This window comes from Sinocyclocheilus rhinocerous, unplaced genomic scaffold (genome assembly GCF_001515625.1).
Source record: "Sinocyclocheilus rhinocerous isolate Xijiao unplaced genomic scaffold, SAMN03320098_v1.1 scaffold1137, whole genome shotgun sequence".
Lineage (NCBI taxonomy): Eukaryota > Metazoa > Chordata > Actinopteri > Cypriniformes > Cyprinidae > Sinocyclocheilus > Sinocyclocheilus rhinocerous.
This window is the reverse complement of record NW_015647153.1, coordinates 29870-47918: the sequence shown is the minus strand read 5'-3', so window position 1 is coordinate 47918 and position 18049 is coordinate 29870. Positions and strand designations below refer to the sequence as shown.

At 36.1% G+C, this 18049-nt stretch overlaps 1 protein-coding gene and 1 pseudogene across 1 annotated transcript in view; one reads left to right on the top strand and one right to left on the bottom strand.

Moving 5' to 3' along the window:
- LOC107709011 (protocadherin Fat 3-like) overlaps positions 1-7732 on the bottom strand; it is a 15451-nt gene extending 7719 nt beyond the window's left edge. The window contains exons 1-4 of the mRNA XM_016513407.1: positions 7487-7732; positions 4709-4909; positions 2630-2708; positions 2498-2571 (exon numbers count right to left, since the gene is read on the bottom strand). Of these exons, the coding sequence (XP_016368893.1) occupies positions 2498-2571; positions 2630-2708; positions 4709-4909; positions 7487-7687 (555 nt within the window). The 5' untranslated portion in view covers positions 7688-7732. The remainder of the gene's footprint in view (positions 1-2497; positions 2572-2629; positions 2709-4708; positions 4910-7486) is intronic.
- Positions 7733-11609: 3877 nt separating this feature from the next.
- LOC107709023 (annexin A11-like) overlaps positions 11610-18049 on the top strand; it is a 17516-nt pseudogene continuing 11076 nt past the window's right edge.

Genomic DNA, 18049 nt, shown 5'->3' with positions numbered 1-18049 from the left:
TCCTCCATCTGGAGCTCATCAGAGTGAACAATGCCAAGCCACGGCTCTCATGAGATCCAGCGGAGAACATGTGTGCAATTATTCGCCCATAACAGACCCAAATGTCTTCGCTCTGCTCTGTTTGCATTGGCAGCGGTGCAGTAGAGACATCTGTACTGATGTTTCAGGACACTAATAATGCAAGAACGTTTTCTAAGAGGAGAAGCAAATCTGTCATCGTTTTCATTTGTTTAGACCATCATTACTAGTGGTGTAGCATACTAATTTTAGATGCTAAAATCATTGTAGTCGATGCCGGCAATAAAGAAGTAATTGCAAATGTTTGCCGCATACCAACATGCTTAAAAACCACTTTCGTTTACTTTCTTAAGCAAATTTTAAAATACATATACTATGTTTTTGTAAGTAGGTGTGGCTCATATTATATGAGCATAAAACATCCCATAATGCATTTCTTAAACGTGTTGCAATGCACTCTGGGAGTGGCTCCGACGGAAATCTGACACAGTGCCTGTAATTCAGAGCCATATGTTTAAGTGTCAGTTTAAGATTTCCCAAAAGCCCTTTTCAAACCCCATCAAATACTGTCCACGGCACGCCTCTCATTAAAGACACTGAGGAGCATGAACATGCTGTTTTAGACGAGTGAGTTTAACTTTACTGAGCTACACTCACAAGGACTAGTAATTCAGAGACTGTACACTTAGTAAAGTAAGATTTTAATACTATTATTCATCAAGGACGCATTAAATTGATCAAAAGTATCAGTAAAGCTGTTTATAATGTTACAAAAGATTCTATTTCAAATAAATGCTGTACTTTTGAACTTTATATTCATCTGTGAATCCTGAAAAATAAAATGCATCACAGTTTCCACAAAAATATTGGGCAGCACAACTGTTTTCAACATTGATAATAATCAGAAATGTTTCTTGAGCAGCAAATCAGCATATTATTATGATTTCTGAAGATCATGTGACACTGAAGACTGGAGTAATGATGCTGAAAATACAGTTGCGCATCACAGAAATAAATGACATTTTAACAGATATTCACATAGGAAACATATATTTCAAATGGTAATAATATTTACTGTTTTTACTGTTTTTACTGTATTTTTGATCAAGTAAATGCAGTCTTGGTGAGTCTTCTTTTGAAGAATCGTACCAACCGTACCAACCACCTTTTGAACGCTAGTGTATTACCAAGTTTTTAAAATAAATCTTATTTGTGTCTGTTTTAATTTTTCCTTAGGAATTTTTAACAGAAACATCTGAGACAACGTTGATACTTTAGTAAAACATTACATTAAACTCTATTACTCTGCTTGAACAGTGAAGGAGAAATATTATTATTCCTCCAAGTAAAGAATTTTAGACTTGCTTTATAAATTAACAGTTATTGTGAGATCCCTTTTGTCTGGCTGTATTCTTCAATAACACTTTTTAAACCTTTAATATGTCCAAAAACCAACATTTCCGCAGCCAACCTTTGCTCTACATGCAATAAATTAAATCTACACACCTCACTGATGGCAGTGACCCAACCTTACAATAATGCCAAAGTGTGAGTGCATGCATTATAAATGGAGTTATATATTTTTATATGCTCTTAAACATTGCTGTTTTTATAATTGCACTGCAGGTACTACAGGGGTTAAACCCTGACATTAAAAGATTTTTTTTTTTTTATGAATTAAGATATTTTGTTATGGCATGAGTTGTATGGACTGTTATGATTTTTTTATGGTGTTGGATGTCTGACAGTATCTGTAGTACAGTAACGTCTCTGTCAAACACCCACTAATGTCATTCCTGCCCGTCCCACAGCATGACAGATTTACATTCTCTGTGTTCTGGATTATATTCACATTTCTGTGGGTTTCCCTACACAGATGATGTTTTACATTATCAGAGTGGTTTAACTGAATAAAAGAGAGCAAACACTGTGACAATCTGTTAAAGAAATAGTTCAACCAAAAATTAATGTACCCAAGATATAGATGAGTTTGCAGTGAATGGGTGCCGTCAGAATGAGAGTCCAAACAGCTGATAAAAACATCACAATAATCCACAAGTAATCCACAGCACTCCAGTCCATCAGTTAACATCTGGAGAAGACAAAAGCTGAAACAAATCCAGCATCAAGACGCTTTTAACTAAAATACGAGTCTGTAATCCATAATAATGCTTCCTCCAGTGAAAAAGTGCATCTTCCCCAGTACCTGCGTGACTCTTCACAGACATAAACAGAGAGAAGTAGCTCTGGCTACAATGTTCTTCCGCAAGACACATGCAGTTCTGTTTATTAACCGCTAGAGTGCCAAAAGTTACGGACTGCAGCTTTAATAAATTTTTTATGTAATTTTTTTTTTTAATTGCAAGGTACAGTTCAATAGCCATATATAGTAAAATTGTAATGTTGGGTCCAGATTGCATTGTATGAGCACAACATTTTATTGCATGTTTAAATGTTAAAAGCACTGTGCAAAACTGACATAAGGAGTTTTTGTGGCGGCTCGGCCAGACGTGTCCAGCTGTGATCCAGTGTTGGGTTTCAGTGAGACAGACGCTGACAGGTGGGCAGGCAAAACAAAAACAACAAAACGTCTGGATGAATTCCCACCTACTCCTGGAGCAGAGATGTGTGCAGTGGACACACCGACATAATGAGAGATTCTGTGTCATATTAGTGTCAGAAGATCTCATCTGAACACAGATGGTGAAAGATCAGAGGGATCTGTGATAGCGACTCTTTATAGATATAAATATATGTATTATATCAAATCAGAGCAGATCTGTCATTACAGACGGTTGTTTAGTTACATCGATAAAGTTTGTGATGTTTTGCGTCATCAACTGCTGACTTAGCGATGTGGTTGCTAGGGTGTTGCTGTGCAGTTGCTAGGGTGTTCTGGGTGGTTGCTAGGGTGTTGCTAATATACAGTTGCCAGAGTGCTTGCTATGTGGTTGCTAGGGTGTTGCTATGCAGTTGTTAGGATGTTGTGGGTGGTTGCTGGGGTGTTGCTAATATGCAGTTGCCAGAGTGCTTGCTATGTGGTTGCTAGGGTGTTGCTAATATACAGTTGCCAGAGTGCTTGCTATGTGGTTGCTAGGGTGTTGCTATGCAGTTGTTAGGATGTTGTGGGTGGTTGCTGGGGTGTTGCTAATATGCAGTTGCCAGAGTGCTTGCTATGTGGTTGCTAGGGTGTTGCTATACAGTTGCTAGGCTGTTCTGGGTGGTTGCTAGGGGGTTCTGGATGGTTGCCGATAATAGCTAAAATGTGTGCAGAATATGCAGTTCTACTCATTTTCTTGTCTCAATCCAAACTCTTATACCTTTTATAATAATATATTTAATGTCATGAATCTCTGAAACTCCAGTGAGAAACTGTTCTGAAGTTCTTTCTGTATGTTTTGAAATAAACGTGACAACAAGTGTGTTTTGAGCTCTTTAGGAACACAATCTAATTGTCTAGATTTAAAGCAGGAATCGTCATGTGACTCAATTAAACAAAGGTAATGTCTAGACAGACTCAGATCCAGATCCATCTGCTTTGCGCACACATATTTAAACTGCTGTCGGAAGAGCGTCCTTCCCTTCTTCTTCTCTTGTTATCATCTTTTCTCTCATGTCACCTGAGACTGATTAAAATGCTGTGACAGTAAATTTAGTGGAGGGCAAAGATCTAAATCATTTCATCTTTCTATAAAAGGTTTTTCCTTCCATTTCTGGAGCTGACGAACTGCTGACTGATGTGTGTTTGGCTGGATTTGGTGTCGAGGGGGCTTTTTCTCATCTATGACAGCCAATGATGTCATGAAAGGCAAGAAACAGGATTATCTTCATAAACACAGAAGGTTCATCTGGTGCTCATTATGGCTCTACATGCGGGTGTGGTGCTTGCTACAATGAATTGTGGGTAAAATTCTGTAATGCAGGTCAGTTACAGTAAAAGACGGTCAGATAATCACACTATTGGTATCATAGAACTGGTTCCTAGGGTGCTCTGAGTTGCTGCTAGGGTGTTGTTATGCAATTGCTTGGGTGTTCTGGGTGGTTGTTAAGTTGTTGCTAGGGTGTTGCTATGCAGTTGGCTGGGTGGTTGCTTTGTGGTTGCTAGGGTACTCTGAGTGGTTGATAAAGTATTACTATGCAGTTGCTAGGGTGTTCCGGGTGGTTTCTAGGAGGTTGTTAGGATGTTCTGGTTGGTTGTTAGGTGGCTGCTAGGGTGTTGGTTTGCAGTTGCCAGGGTGGTTGCTATGCGGTTGCTAGGGTATTCTGAGCGGTTACTAAAATATTGCTATGCAGTTGCTAGGGTGTTCTGGGTGGCTTTTAGGGTTTTGCTATGCTAGGGTATTCTGGGTGGTCGCTAGGGTGTTGCTAGTCTGTTCTGGGTGGTTGCTAGGGTGTTGCTAGGTAGTTGCTATTCAGTTGCTAGGCTGTTCTGGGTGGTTTCTAGGGTGTTGCTAGGTAGTTGCTATGCAATTGCTAGGGGGTTCTGGATGGTTGCTAGGTGTTTACAAGGGTGTTGCTAGGTGGATGCAATGCGGTTCAACCATCAGTGAGCAGAACTTCAGCTCAGTTCTATAATATGTAGAACTATGTATATAATGTGTCTAATAAAAACAATATCAGTGCATTATGATTGACAGGTTTAGATAAGCAGGTTGTGGCTGAGCTCAGGTGCGCAGCAGTGAGTGTTTACCTGCGGACAGTCTTTGATGTAGTGGCCCTTATTGAAGCACAGGTGGCACAGGTAGTTGGGTGGAGATTTCCTGCAGGGCTTTCTGGGTTCAGAGGTCAGCGAGAGGTCAGAGAAGCTGTCCGTCAGCAAACTCAGACCCTCGACGATGTTGTTTAACGAGCCATAGGGAGACGAGCCCTTATATAAGCGGCTACACAGAGTCTGTAGAGAGAAAAAAACACATGAAACTTTTACGAAGTTTTCAATGTAATTAATAAGCATTATCATTTTTTAATTATATATGAGATATAATATATGGTCACAAGGTCATTGGTTCAATTCCCAGGAAATGCATGAACTGATAAAACATAAACCTTGAATCAGAATAATTTATTTAATATTATAGCTTTTGTTTATATTTTGAATATGTTTTTTTAAAGATTTTTAAAAGAATATAATAAGCATTATCATATATAAATTATATATGAAAATATAATATATGGTCACAAGGTTATAGGTTTGATTCCCAGGGAATGCATGAATTGAAAAAAATGTATACCTTGAATCAGTGTTATTTTTACTATCACGATGTAGTTTTTGTTAATATTTTGAATAAAGGTTTTATTTGTATATTTTCTTTTTTTCACTTTAATCTTATTGTATTTTTGTCATTTTTATTAGTTTTTGTTATTTTACTACGTCAAGTTAAACTAAACGAAAATGAGAATTGTCTGGAAACTAGCTGAAGTAAAATACGTTTTTTTATATTTTATTCTATTTCAGTTGATGTATATTTTTTTTAGTAACAGAATTTCTTTATAGTTTTAGTTTTTAATATTAAGAATGTTTAATTTTTTTAATTTCTTTTTATATTTTTAAAGTTCAGATTATTTAACATGCCCTCAGTCGGTAAGTACATTTTTAGTTTAAAAGTTACGTTAAAACGTATTTTTTCCAAACTGCCAGTAGGTGTCAGTATACTGTAAAGTCACTGTAAAGTATTGCTTGTTTACACAGATAGACCAAGCATTAAACTTAAAACTTAACATGCTCAGAATCAGACGGTTGTTTGTTGATATAAAAAAATCTGTCACATAAATCTCCCTTTAAACTGCCAGTGATTCCCTCTGTGTATACATTTATGTTTTTGCTTGTTTATAATAGTTTTTTGTGGTTTTCTGTGGTCTAATTTCCTTTCAGCAGATGATCTGCGTGAGAGAGAATGTTCCGTTTTCCTCAGGAAGACAAACTTTGCCACATGATTCTCCGAACCCTTTTCCTCATTCTTTCTCATGAGATTGTCCATGCTGTTCGGAATGAAATATTGCTAGCAAACTGCCTATATATATTAAGCAGTATATACTGTACACTATTAAAAAACGACATAGTTAATAGCATGCAATATGCAGTGACAAACATTTAAAGGTATGTTTGCAGTATGTAAAAGTAGTATGCAACATTATGTGTGTGTGTAATTCTCACATGCATCAGGGATATACATTCATTGTATCTCATATCTCTGTAAATTATTTTCCAGAACATTGATTTTATGCACCTATAATAAAAATGCTGAACTTTTCCACATTGCTTACGTGGAGCCAAACCACTAAAGCTTCAAATCTCTTCAGCAAAAACTGCTTTTCATTCAGTCTGGTTTATTTGTGCCAAAGTAAGTGGTAATTCATCAATACACACATAAAACTTGGCTCATAAAACGAGCACACATTTCTCTGCACAAATACACATGATAGAGCTCTACAGTAACAAAGTGTGCTTGTTAACCCAGAACTCCCGCTGTTTATCACCAACAGCCACTCTAAATGATTCAGGGAAGGCAGTGTGAATGTATCTGTGGACGAAGGCAGAAGTTTTGTGCATGTTTTTCTAATGCATCCAATTCTGCAGGACTAGAATATATTCCTGTAACTATAATGCGCAGCGGAGACTGACCCGGAAGAGAAGAAACTGTTGAATAAAGTCACCATGTTTGTTTTCTTTGCGCACAAAAAGTATTCTCGTAGCTTCATAACATTACGGTTGAAGCACTGATGTCCCGTGGAATATTTTAACGATGTCCTCATACCTTTCTGGGCCTTGAATGTTTCAGTTGCGTTGCTGTCTAGACATTTAAAATCACTGAATAAGTTTACAAGTTCACCTGAACTCCTGTCGATAGATAGATAGATAGACAGATAGACTGATAGATAGATAAATAGATAGATAGATAGACTGATAGACTGATAGATAGACAGATAGACTGATAGATAGATAGATAGATCCCTTTAAAATGAACATTACAAAAACAAATGGAATAAAAAGTGTCCATTTTTGAACTATTTAAAATGTATATTAAAAGGTATATTTGAAAAATCTAAAAGTAAAAACTTGAAAACAATATCTAAAAGTAAAAATTGTACAATACACTGACATTTAAAATCACTGAATAAGTTTACAAGTTCACCTGAACTCCTGTCGATAGATAGATAGATAGATAGATAGATAGATAGGCAGGCAGTCAGGCAGATAGATAGACAGATTGATAGATAGATAGATAGACAGATAGACAGGTAGGTAGGTAGATAGATAGATAGATAGATAGACAGATTGATAGATAGATAGATAGACAGATTGATAGATAGATAGACAGACAGACAGACAGACAGGTAGGTAGATAGATAGATAGATAGATAGACAGATAGACAGGTAGGTAGGTAGATAGATAGATAGACAGATAGACAGATTGATAGATAGATAGACAGACAGACAGGTAGGTAGATAGATAGATAGATAGATCATCACCTCTGTGCGCTCCTGAATGAAGCTGCTGCTGCTTCTGATGCTGATGCTGGAGTGGAGATGTGAGTCCAGATCCTCCTTTGGTTTGCTGCTGTATTTCCCATCAGACGCCGCGTTTCTCTCAGACTCCTGGAGGGACAGATAGACCCAGTTCAAAAGTTGTGCGGGCTGATAAACCGCGTCCAGAGCCGAAACCAAACTCATTTTCCTGTTTGTCGATGTGTGCCAGACTCTGGCACTGTTACCGGCTCACACTGAACCCATTGTTGCGGAATAAACCGGGACAGTTCATGCAGCTCTGGGGAGGAAAGTTAAGCCACATATTCAGCGCAAGTTACCAATCCTGTTGCGCTGGACGGACGGCTCATGTATATTCATAAGCTGTGGAGTCGCCATTGGAAGGTTACCAAGAAACGTAATCATATTATAATTAATATTCAAAAACACGCACTTTCCCATTTCGAGGATTCCAAAGCGCGTCAGCACGAACTAATTAATATTTATGAGCTGAGACCCTTTCACATTTTACGGAGATATCATTAAAAAAAAACTTAATTCATGATTTATTAAAATGAACAATTTTGGAGCAGTTTGCAAATTAACTTTTAGTTGTTTATGTGTAAAAACGTAACGTAGACATCCTAGAGTTAATAACTTCATATTTGTTTTTATTTGTTTGCTTGTTAACATATTTTAACATGTTAATTAAATTATTAATTACATATATATATATATATATGTGTGTGTGTGTGTGTGTGTGTGTGTGTGTGTGTGTCATCATAAGATGAACAAGAAGCTTTTCTCTGTTGTTTTATATAATATAAATCAGCCACACAACCAGTTTTTGCACTCGTAAAAACCAAATGCAATAAAGTTCTCCAAAAGGCTATAAAACATCCAGATGTCTGGCATCCTTACAAAAACTGTACCATGGTAAATGTATGCGTGTAATAATCATAATAAATTGCAATTACATTACACTGTATTGTCTTGTATATCAGTCACAAATTGACCTATGTTTTATTAGTCTACAACTGTAACTGTTTTTCTAAAATTTTGCTAACATTTTCATTTTAAAATTCATATTTTGAATCCCAGGGTGTTTTATTGTGGTGTCAGATTTATGTGACTCAGTTTGATTAAATCATTGAAATAAAAATCCGAGCCTGACTCAATGTGATCAGGTGTAGATTCTGCCCTCTGCTGTTCATGTCAATCTGTTGCAGGCTTTTGAAAGCAAAGCAGCTGAACTCTGTGAAATGTGAAACTATATGAAAATCCCTTTGTCTCTGTGTGTGTCTGTGGGTGTGTCTTTTGGTGTGTGTTTTTACTTTCCCTGAACAGCTTGTTTCATATTTACATTAGGCTACACATTAACATAAATATGATTTCATATTGTAGGAAACACGGAGGAATTAAAGTCGTTCTAAAATGTGATTTATTATGGTTTTAAAGATGGTGGAGTTTTGTAAAGCTCAGGGCAAGCCTTGGAAATTCTTAGAAATGGTGTTTCCCTCCTTTATCTGGAAGCAGATGATGTGCAGCGGTCAGGACGCACCTGACGTAAACATGACCAGTTTTTCCACTGCTGTTCACACGCTTCTGAAGCCAAACCCATACGACTCTTTTATTGCTATACATGCTCATCTGAATGAGTGAGAGGTCGGGAAAGACGTGAGTCACGTGACACAGGAGGAAGAGAAGAAGCGTCTGTTGTTTTCATGCAAATGCTTTATTTGTTTGTCTGGGTTGGACAACAGCCACGTTCTTTCAAATTCAATGTCATGGTCAGTATTAGTCATGAACTGTCTGTGAAGAGGCTTTTCTCTCTTATTTTATAGGATATAGGTTTGCCACACAAACCAGTTTTTGCACTCATTAAAACCAAATGTAAAAAAGTTGTCCATGAGGTACACAAATATTAGGCTATAATATGTTCAGATGTCTGGCATCCTTACAAAAACTGATTGAAAGAGTTGCTTTTCACTCTTTGGGAAGTTGATACAAAGGCATAACACAGGAAACAACTCCGAATGTTCTCGCAAGATTCTCTCAAAGTCGTGAACTAACATTATTCCATTAATGTTAATAGAACGTTTGTTTAAAGTGATCTGGTCTTTAACAATGTTCTCAAAAAGTGAGCACAGAAACATAATTCATACGTTGTTCATGGAACTTTTTCCCTAAACTTTTTGGTTAGAAGATTGTCTGAAGTTGTTTAATGTTACTAGAGTTACTATGTTTCAGAACGTTCAGAGAACATTCCAGATGACGTTCCCATAATGTTTGCAAAATGATAAACTGGAATGTTAACGTCTGTATAACAAAGAAAAAAAAACACATTTACAAAAATTTGACGTTTTTAACTTAAAAGTGTTTTTCATAATATGGGAAAGTTTGCAAAATATTCTTAGAACATATTTCTGTTAGCTGTGAAATATGACTGCTACAGACTAAAAGTAGCAACTTTTGGATTACTTATTAGAAAACAAGTAGGCATTGAAATACATACGTACATAAATGCATTCACATACATAAATAAATCTATACATATGTGTTCTATCAATTACAGGGAGTGAAATACAGATGCATAAGTACTAGAGGAATTAAGAGCATGAACAGTCTTACAATAAGTGCTATTCAGAAAATGTGTAGACTTAGTTTTAATAGCTCTCAGGCGTCTGCCTGAAGTAAAGAGGTGTCTGGGGATGCAAGGGATCTTCTTTTTTTTTTTTTTGCAAATGTGAGACATAAATCAACAAAACATTACACATGATGTTCAGTTACATTATTGCAGTATTCAAGACATGGCTTAGCATAAAAAAACATTGCACATGATATTCAGTTCAAGTTATTGCAGTATTCAAAAAAGAAATGGCTTTGGCTTATGTATCATAATATATTGACTTGATTTTCACTTGCTTAAAAAGTAAAAACAAACATATATAAAAAATATTACTTTGTGATTTAATCATTCATGCATGAAAGGGTTACACAAACACGTAATGACAGGGCTGTGTATTGTTTGGGATGTAAAGGCAGGATCGGGTCCCACCCACAGTGACACACCGCCCTCCACTTCCTCATTCAGTCCAAACTCACGAGCTCCAATCAGCGCATCACACACATCCCAGTAAGTTTAGCATTTACACTCTTTTTACTGCGTTAAAACGTCAATATACCGCGCGTTTGTTGCGTTTCCAGCGCGCTCTTGATAGTGTCACAATGTAACGTTTTGTGCATGAATCCGCGTGGAGCGATGTTCTTTAGGTGATTCTTAGCAAAGCAATGCCGAATGTTACAAATGTTTCCTGATTCAGAGGTGTGTTTCAGATGGTTTGGGTGTGTGTCGTGTCGTGTAATCCGAAATCCTCGTCTGCCATTTTTTCCTAGAGCGACGCCGAAGTGCGCACTGTAGTATGTAGTATGTATGCGACTGTCAGGCTGTGAGTGTTTCAGTACATGTTTAGACACGAGCTAGTCTTACAATAAGTGCTATTCAGAAAATGTGTAGACTTAGTTTTAATAGCTCTCAGGCGTCTGCCTGAAGTAAAGAGGTGTCTGGGGATGCAAGGGATCTTCTTTTTTTTTTTTTTGCAAATGTGAGACATAAATCAACAAAACATTACACATGATGTTCAGTTACATTATTGCAGTATTCAAGACATGGCTTAGCATAAAAAAACATTGCACATGATATTCAGTTCAAGTTATTGCAGTATTCAAAAAAGAAATGGCTTTGGCTTATGTATCATAATATATTGACTTGATTTTCACTTGCTTAAAAAGTAAAAACAAACATATATAAAAAATATTACTTTGTGATTTAATCATTCATGCATGAAAGGGTTACACAAACACGTAATGACAGGGCTGTGTATTGTTTGGGATGTAAAGGCAGGATCGGGTCCCACCCACAGTGACACACCGCCCTCCACTTCCTCATTCAGTCCAAACTCACGAGCTCCAATCAGCGCATCACACACATCCCAGTAAGTTTAGCATTTACACTCTTTTTACTGCGTTAAAACGTCAATATACCGCGCGTTTGTTGCGTTTCCAGCGCGCTCTTGATAGTGTCACAATGTAACGTTTTGTGCATGAATCCGCGTGGAGCGATGTTCTTTAGGTGATTCTTAGCAAAGCAATGCCGAATGTTACAAATGTTTCCTGATTCAGAGGTGTGTTTCAGATGGTTTGGGTGTGTGTCGTGTCGTGTAATCCGAAATCCTCGTCTGCCATTTTTTTCCTAGAGCGACGCCGAAGTGCGCACTGTAGTATGTAGTATGTAGTATGTATGCGACTGTCAGGCTGTGAGTGTTTCAGTACATGTTTAGACACGAGCTGTGCTGCAGTGCGCTGATTTCTGTCCTGTAAAGCACAGGTTTAACCACTAACACGCAGGATGCTTCAACCAAATGCTTACTAGCAGCATACAGTCACGCTAGAAAGTTAGTGAACCCTTAAAGGGACAGTTCACCCAAAAATGAGACTTCGGTCATCTTTTACTCTCCCACAAGTTGATCCAAACCTGTATGAATTAGTAAACAAACTCTTCCCAAATTGACTTGCACAGTTCTGAGTTAAACTAAAAATACAGATTCTGTAACGAGATAAAAAAGAGCCGTATTAAATAATACACAATTATACAAAATGGGTTTCTGTGGTCTTGGAAAACCTGGAAATATAAGTGAGTTTTAATACTGTGTTCTGGAAAAGTCATTGAAATTCCTATGGTAAATATGCTCTGAAGTATTTTTATTTATTTATTTATATCCAGCTAGAAATGATTTGTAAGTGTGATGTGATGTTTTTAAAAATTGCAAACGACTGTTTATATCTAAATATCTTTGTCGGAAAAAGTTTGTGAACCTCTTGGGTTTATCAATTTATTTAAAGATGCAAATAGAGGAAGGTGTTTTAACCCTGAAATGAAATAATGAAAAAAAAATTTTTTTGGAACCGTTTATTGAACCTTTAGAGTGTGTATATGTATGTCTGTGTGTGTGTGTGTGTGTTTGCATATGTGTTGTATCAAGTATCATATTTGATCCATCAGGCTTTTCTGGCTCATATAGTCTGATAGAGTGAGAATATGGAGGAAAAAACATCTGTTTCATTCAGAGATTCAAACTGAGCAAAAATATGCAATTTGGTTCAGATGCTGACATTTATATGGACAAAAGTAATGAAATTCTGCTGCTTGTGATGTAAATCAATGAGATCTTTATAACAGTAGAGCAGATCCTGACATAAAATTATATAAATATCAGTCGTCACCATATCTCATTTGTCTTAAGATGAGATTTAAATGATCAGAGCATATAATGCAATGCAATCCAGTGATGATTGAGAGATGAACAAATTAACGCTCCTCAAAAGCCTGATGATCAGATTTGAGACTCACGGATTTTATTCATTTGGATGTGTAATTTATTAGTTTGGATGTCTGGATAATCAAGTAAAGCTAAGCAGCTTCAGACCAGTAAGTGTTCAAATACTACTGTAAATGTAAATCTGATCTCAAAGTTCAAACGTATCACATTTAGTCTTCTGTTAACCTATAGCCTATATAAGCAGAAGAACACACCTGATAAACCTGCCGCATGATACACACACACTCACACACACACACACACACACACACACACTCACTCACACACGTATTGTTTGGTCAGTGGTATATACACTGCAAGATTATAAAATTAGGACTCTAAGCACTGTTAAAAATGTCATAAAAAGAAATGAATAATACCTACAGGGTAAAGAGCACTAAAAATAATCATATGATGCTATGTTTTTTTTAATATTTAGTGCAGCAGATTAAATAAATATATAAATAATGCAAAAGATAAATCAGATTTGTGTAAAACAAAAATGCAAATCGCTGTACAGCAATGAGGGATAAAAAAAATGAACAGCTATAATCTAAATAAATTAATAAAATGTGCCTCCCTGCTGTAAAAATGGTCATAAAAGTAAATAAATACATTTATTTTTATTTTAAACATTTTTGATTTATTAAAAAAAATGTATATTATGTATTTAGCAACATATTAAACATAAATATATTTTTAAATAATTAAATGTATTATGGCAGAACTATGTGCAAAAGCTACAGCAGTTTTTGTGTAAACAAACAAAAATGTGCAATTGCTGCAAATCAGGTACAATAATGAGTGATAAAAAAAATTAAGATCTAAATAGATTTAAAAATCTTGGTATTCATATTTATATATATATATATACACACATATATAAACATATAAACAGAGAGAGCAGATCTTTGATTAATTGCATGTATTGTCATTTGTTCATTTGACTATCCTACATTATTCATGATAAACCATGAAATTTTTTGGAAGGAAAAACACTCTTAAAAGTTGTGTTTTACAAAATACAGACCATTTTTTGGGGATGTCAAAGTGAACGAATTAAACAAAGACAATTGTTCTGGACACTAGAGATTCAGCGATAAGAAATATTAATCACATCTAAACTTTTGAATCATGCTTGTCTGCAGCAGACTTTATCATGCAGATGTAAACAGTAATTAACATAACGTAAATGTCATAAAATGACAAATAATTTTCAGCTGCACTGCCTCGAGTTTTGCCAGGTGTCTTATTGTATTTATCGACATCATTTATCACATATGAGTTGCTGCTGATGATTGATGTGTTAATTATAATGGCAGTGATCTTCATTTGACTTCATGTTGCTGCATGTAAATGTCCTGATGTGTGCAGGTGTCAGAGATGAGTTACCCCGGATACCCTCCTGCAGGTGGAAGTTACCCTCCCGCCTCCGGCCCGTATCAGCAGGCCCCAGGCGGATACCCGCCCCAACCGGGAGCCTATCCACCCCAGGGCGGATACTACCCCCCTCAGCCCGGAGCGTATCCCCCCGGAGCAGGATACCCACCCCAGGACGGTGGTTACCCAGCAGCCCCAGGAGGAGGCTTTCCGCCACAGGCAGGAGGTTACCCTGCCGCCCAACCCGGGACCTACCCCAACATGCCCCCTGCAGGCCAGTCCGGTTAGTCTGAGCTCTGCATGCAGGAGCATCATGGGATCCTACAGCTGGATGCTCTGATGTTATTTATGAGCTGCACCGCTGACCTCAGCTTCTGAAATACTGAGAATTAATGGGATGTATATGGCAATTAAAAATAACTCAATCTGATGCATTATTTTCCAAATTATATATATTAAAAAAATTATGCATCATTAACAGGAGCTGATGCACTTCAAATTCAATATATATATATATATATATATATATATTAATAAGACCACATTCTAATTTGACAATCTGTTTGCATGCTGATAAAACAGAAAATGTTCCGCAGTGTGGAAAACGTGGACAGAATTGTGGAATCCAGGCATAAAAATTTACTGCACAGTAGATTGTACTTCTCAAAGTAATAAAAGTAATAAAACATTGTTTTTAACTAATATCACACATTTTTTTCATTCATGTTTTAATTTAAATTAAAAAAAAATGAAAGGAAATGATTCAATTTTAAAAGATTAATTAAATTATTCATTTGAATTCATTTTTATTTAAATCAGTTTTTATTAATTTATTAATTTTTATTAATTTATTTGTTTACCACCGTTTTAGGTCATATTATTTGTAGTAAATCATAATACACAGAATCTAGAAAAATTAAAACACAACACAGAATTTTTAAAACAATTCATAGGACATTATTATTATTATTGTTAAAATTGTAATAAATCATTAAATTGTTAAAGTTTTATGAATTCAGTTGCTTAGACATCCTTTTGGATCATTAACATTTAATTAAAACATTAAAACAGAATACAGAAAAATTAAAACAAAACTATTAATTTTTGCAAAAAATTTTTAGCAAAAATAAAATAGATTTCATATGGCTCTTAAAGGTTTTATTATGTTTTTACATTGCATTTTAAATGCATCAATTTCTGTTTTTCATTCATCATGCATAATTTAAAAAAAATGATGTTGTTGCATAATGCTTTGTGCTTTTATTGATTGGTTGCAGTGCTTTGATGGCTTTGTGTCTGTATTGTTGTATGTAGCGATACAGTAGCACTGAGTTATTTGTGTTGTTAACAGGTGGATGGGGCGGCCAACCCGGCTTTGGAGCTGTAAGAATCCCTTTATTTCTGCCTCTTTTATTGTACACAATCAGTTATGTACTGTACACCCCAGGGCGGATACTACCCCCCTCAGCCCGGAGCGTATCCCCCCGGAGCAGGATACCCACCCCAGGACGGTGGTTACCCAGCAGCCCCAGGAGGAGGCTTTCCGCCACAGGCAGGAGGTTACCCTGCCGCCCAACCCGGGACCTACCCCAACATGCCCCCTGCAGGCCAGTCCGGTTAGTCTGAGCTCTGCATGCAGGAGCATCATGGGATCCTACAGCTGGATGCTCTGATGTTATTTATGAGCTGCACCGCTGACCTCAGCTTCTGAAATACTGAGAATTAATGGGATGTATATGGCAATTAAAAATAACTCAATCTGATGCATTATTTTCCAAATTATATATATTAAAAAAATTATGCATCATTAACAGGAGCTGATGCACTTCAAATTATATATATATATATATATATATATATATATTAATAAGACCACATTCTAATTTGACAATCTGTTTGCATGCTGATAAAACAGAAAATGTTCCGCAGTGTGGAAAACGTGGACAGAATTGTGGAATCCAGGCATAAAAATTTACTGCACAGTAGATTGTACTTCTCAAAGTAATAAAAGTAATAAAACATTGTTTTTAACTAATATCACACATTTTTTTCATTCATGTTTTAATTTAAATTTAAAAAAAATGAAAGGAAATGATTCAATTTTAAAAGATTAATTAAATTATTCATTTGAATTCATTTTTATTTAAATCAGTTTTTATTAATTTATTAATTTTTATTAATTTATTTGTTTACCACCGTTTTAGGTCATATTATTTGTAGTAAATCATAATACACAGAATCTAGAAAAATTAAAACACAACACAGAATTTTTAAAACAATTCATAGGACATTATTATTATTATTGTTAAAATTGTAATAAATCATTAAATTGTTAAAGTTTTATGAATTCAGTTGCTTAGACATCCTTTTGGATCATTAACATTTAATTAAAACATTAAAACAGAATACAGAAAAATTAAAACAAAACTATTAATTTTTGCAAAAATTTTTTTGAAAAAATAAAATAGATTTCATATGGCTCTTAAAGGTTTTATTATGTTTTTACATTGCATTTTAAATGCATCAATTTCTGTTTTTCATTCATCATGCATAATTTAAAAAAAATGATGTTGTTGCATAATGCTTTGTGCTTTTATTGATTGGTTGCAGTGCTTTGATGGCTTTGTGTCTGTATTGTTGTATGTAGCGATACAGTAGCACTGAGTTATTTGTGTTGTTAACAGGTGGATGGGGCGGCCAACCCGGCTTTGGAGCTGTAAGAATCCCTTTATTTCTGCCTCTTTTATTGTACACAATCAGTTATGTACTGTATTTCCAAATGCATTGCAGTATTTTGGTTGAACTGTTGTTCATTAAGCTCTACTTCTGAGGTCTGAAGTGAAATGCATCATGTGTCTCGTGTTATAAATGTCCTGTGCTCTGTGCAGCCGGGTGGAGGAATGCCTCAGGGGTACCCCGGGGTCCCAGCGCCGGGACAGCAGCCCATGCCAGTGTACCCAGGTGCCCCGAACCCGTCAATGCCCGGGTATGGAGGGGGCGTCCCGACCGGACCGACACCACCGGCCGCTCCTGCTGTCAATGTGAGAGACTGTCAGCTTCATCAGCCGCATCAGGCTTTAGTTTGCTTTAGATTTGCCACAGTCATGGAAAACCTTAAATTACTAAATATTTAAGCTTCATTCTGTCAAATTTCAGAAACTACCTCGGCTTAGATTTTTGATTTTGTTAATATTTTTTCTGTAGAAAAACAAACATCAATAGTTATGAAAGCCCAAAAAATGAAATGTCACAGATGTATATTTGCTGAGTAATCCACTATTTTGTAGAGGGGGGTCAAATGAGTTTTCACCTGAGATTTGGAGCCAGTTTATGGGGGTGTAAAAATGACTTCAGAAAGCTGGCAGCATTATTGTATTATTTTTACACAAAGATTGGTAGCTCTATTAGTAATATCCGTTGACTTTTGCAATCTTTGTTTCATTGTATGCCAACGGTGACAGTTCAAACATGACAAAAAGCACTTTTTGTGTTTTTTGCCTCAGGTTTGCAGGCCTGTAACTCAAGAAGTATTAAAGGGGTCATATGATGCTGCTAAAAAGAACATTATTTTGTGTATTTGGTGTAATGAAATGTGTTTATGCGGTTTAAAGTTAAAAAAACACATTATTTTCCACATACTGTACATTATTGTTTCTCCTCTATGCCCCGCCTTTTTGAAACGCGTCGATTTTTACAAAGCTCATCGATCTGAAAAAGCGAGGTGTGCTTGATTGACCAGCTATCCAGTGCGTTGTGATTGGCCAAATACCTCAAGCGTGAGACGGAAATCTTACGCCCCTCACCATACTGT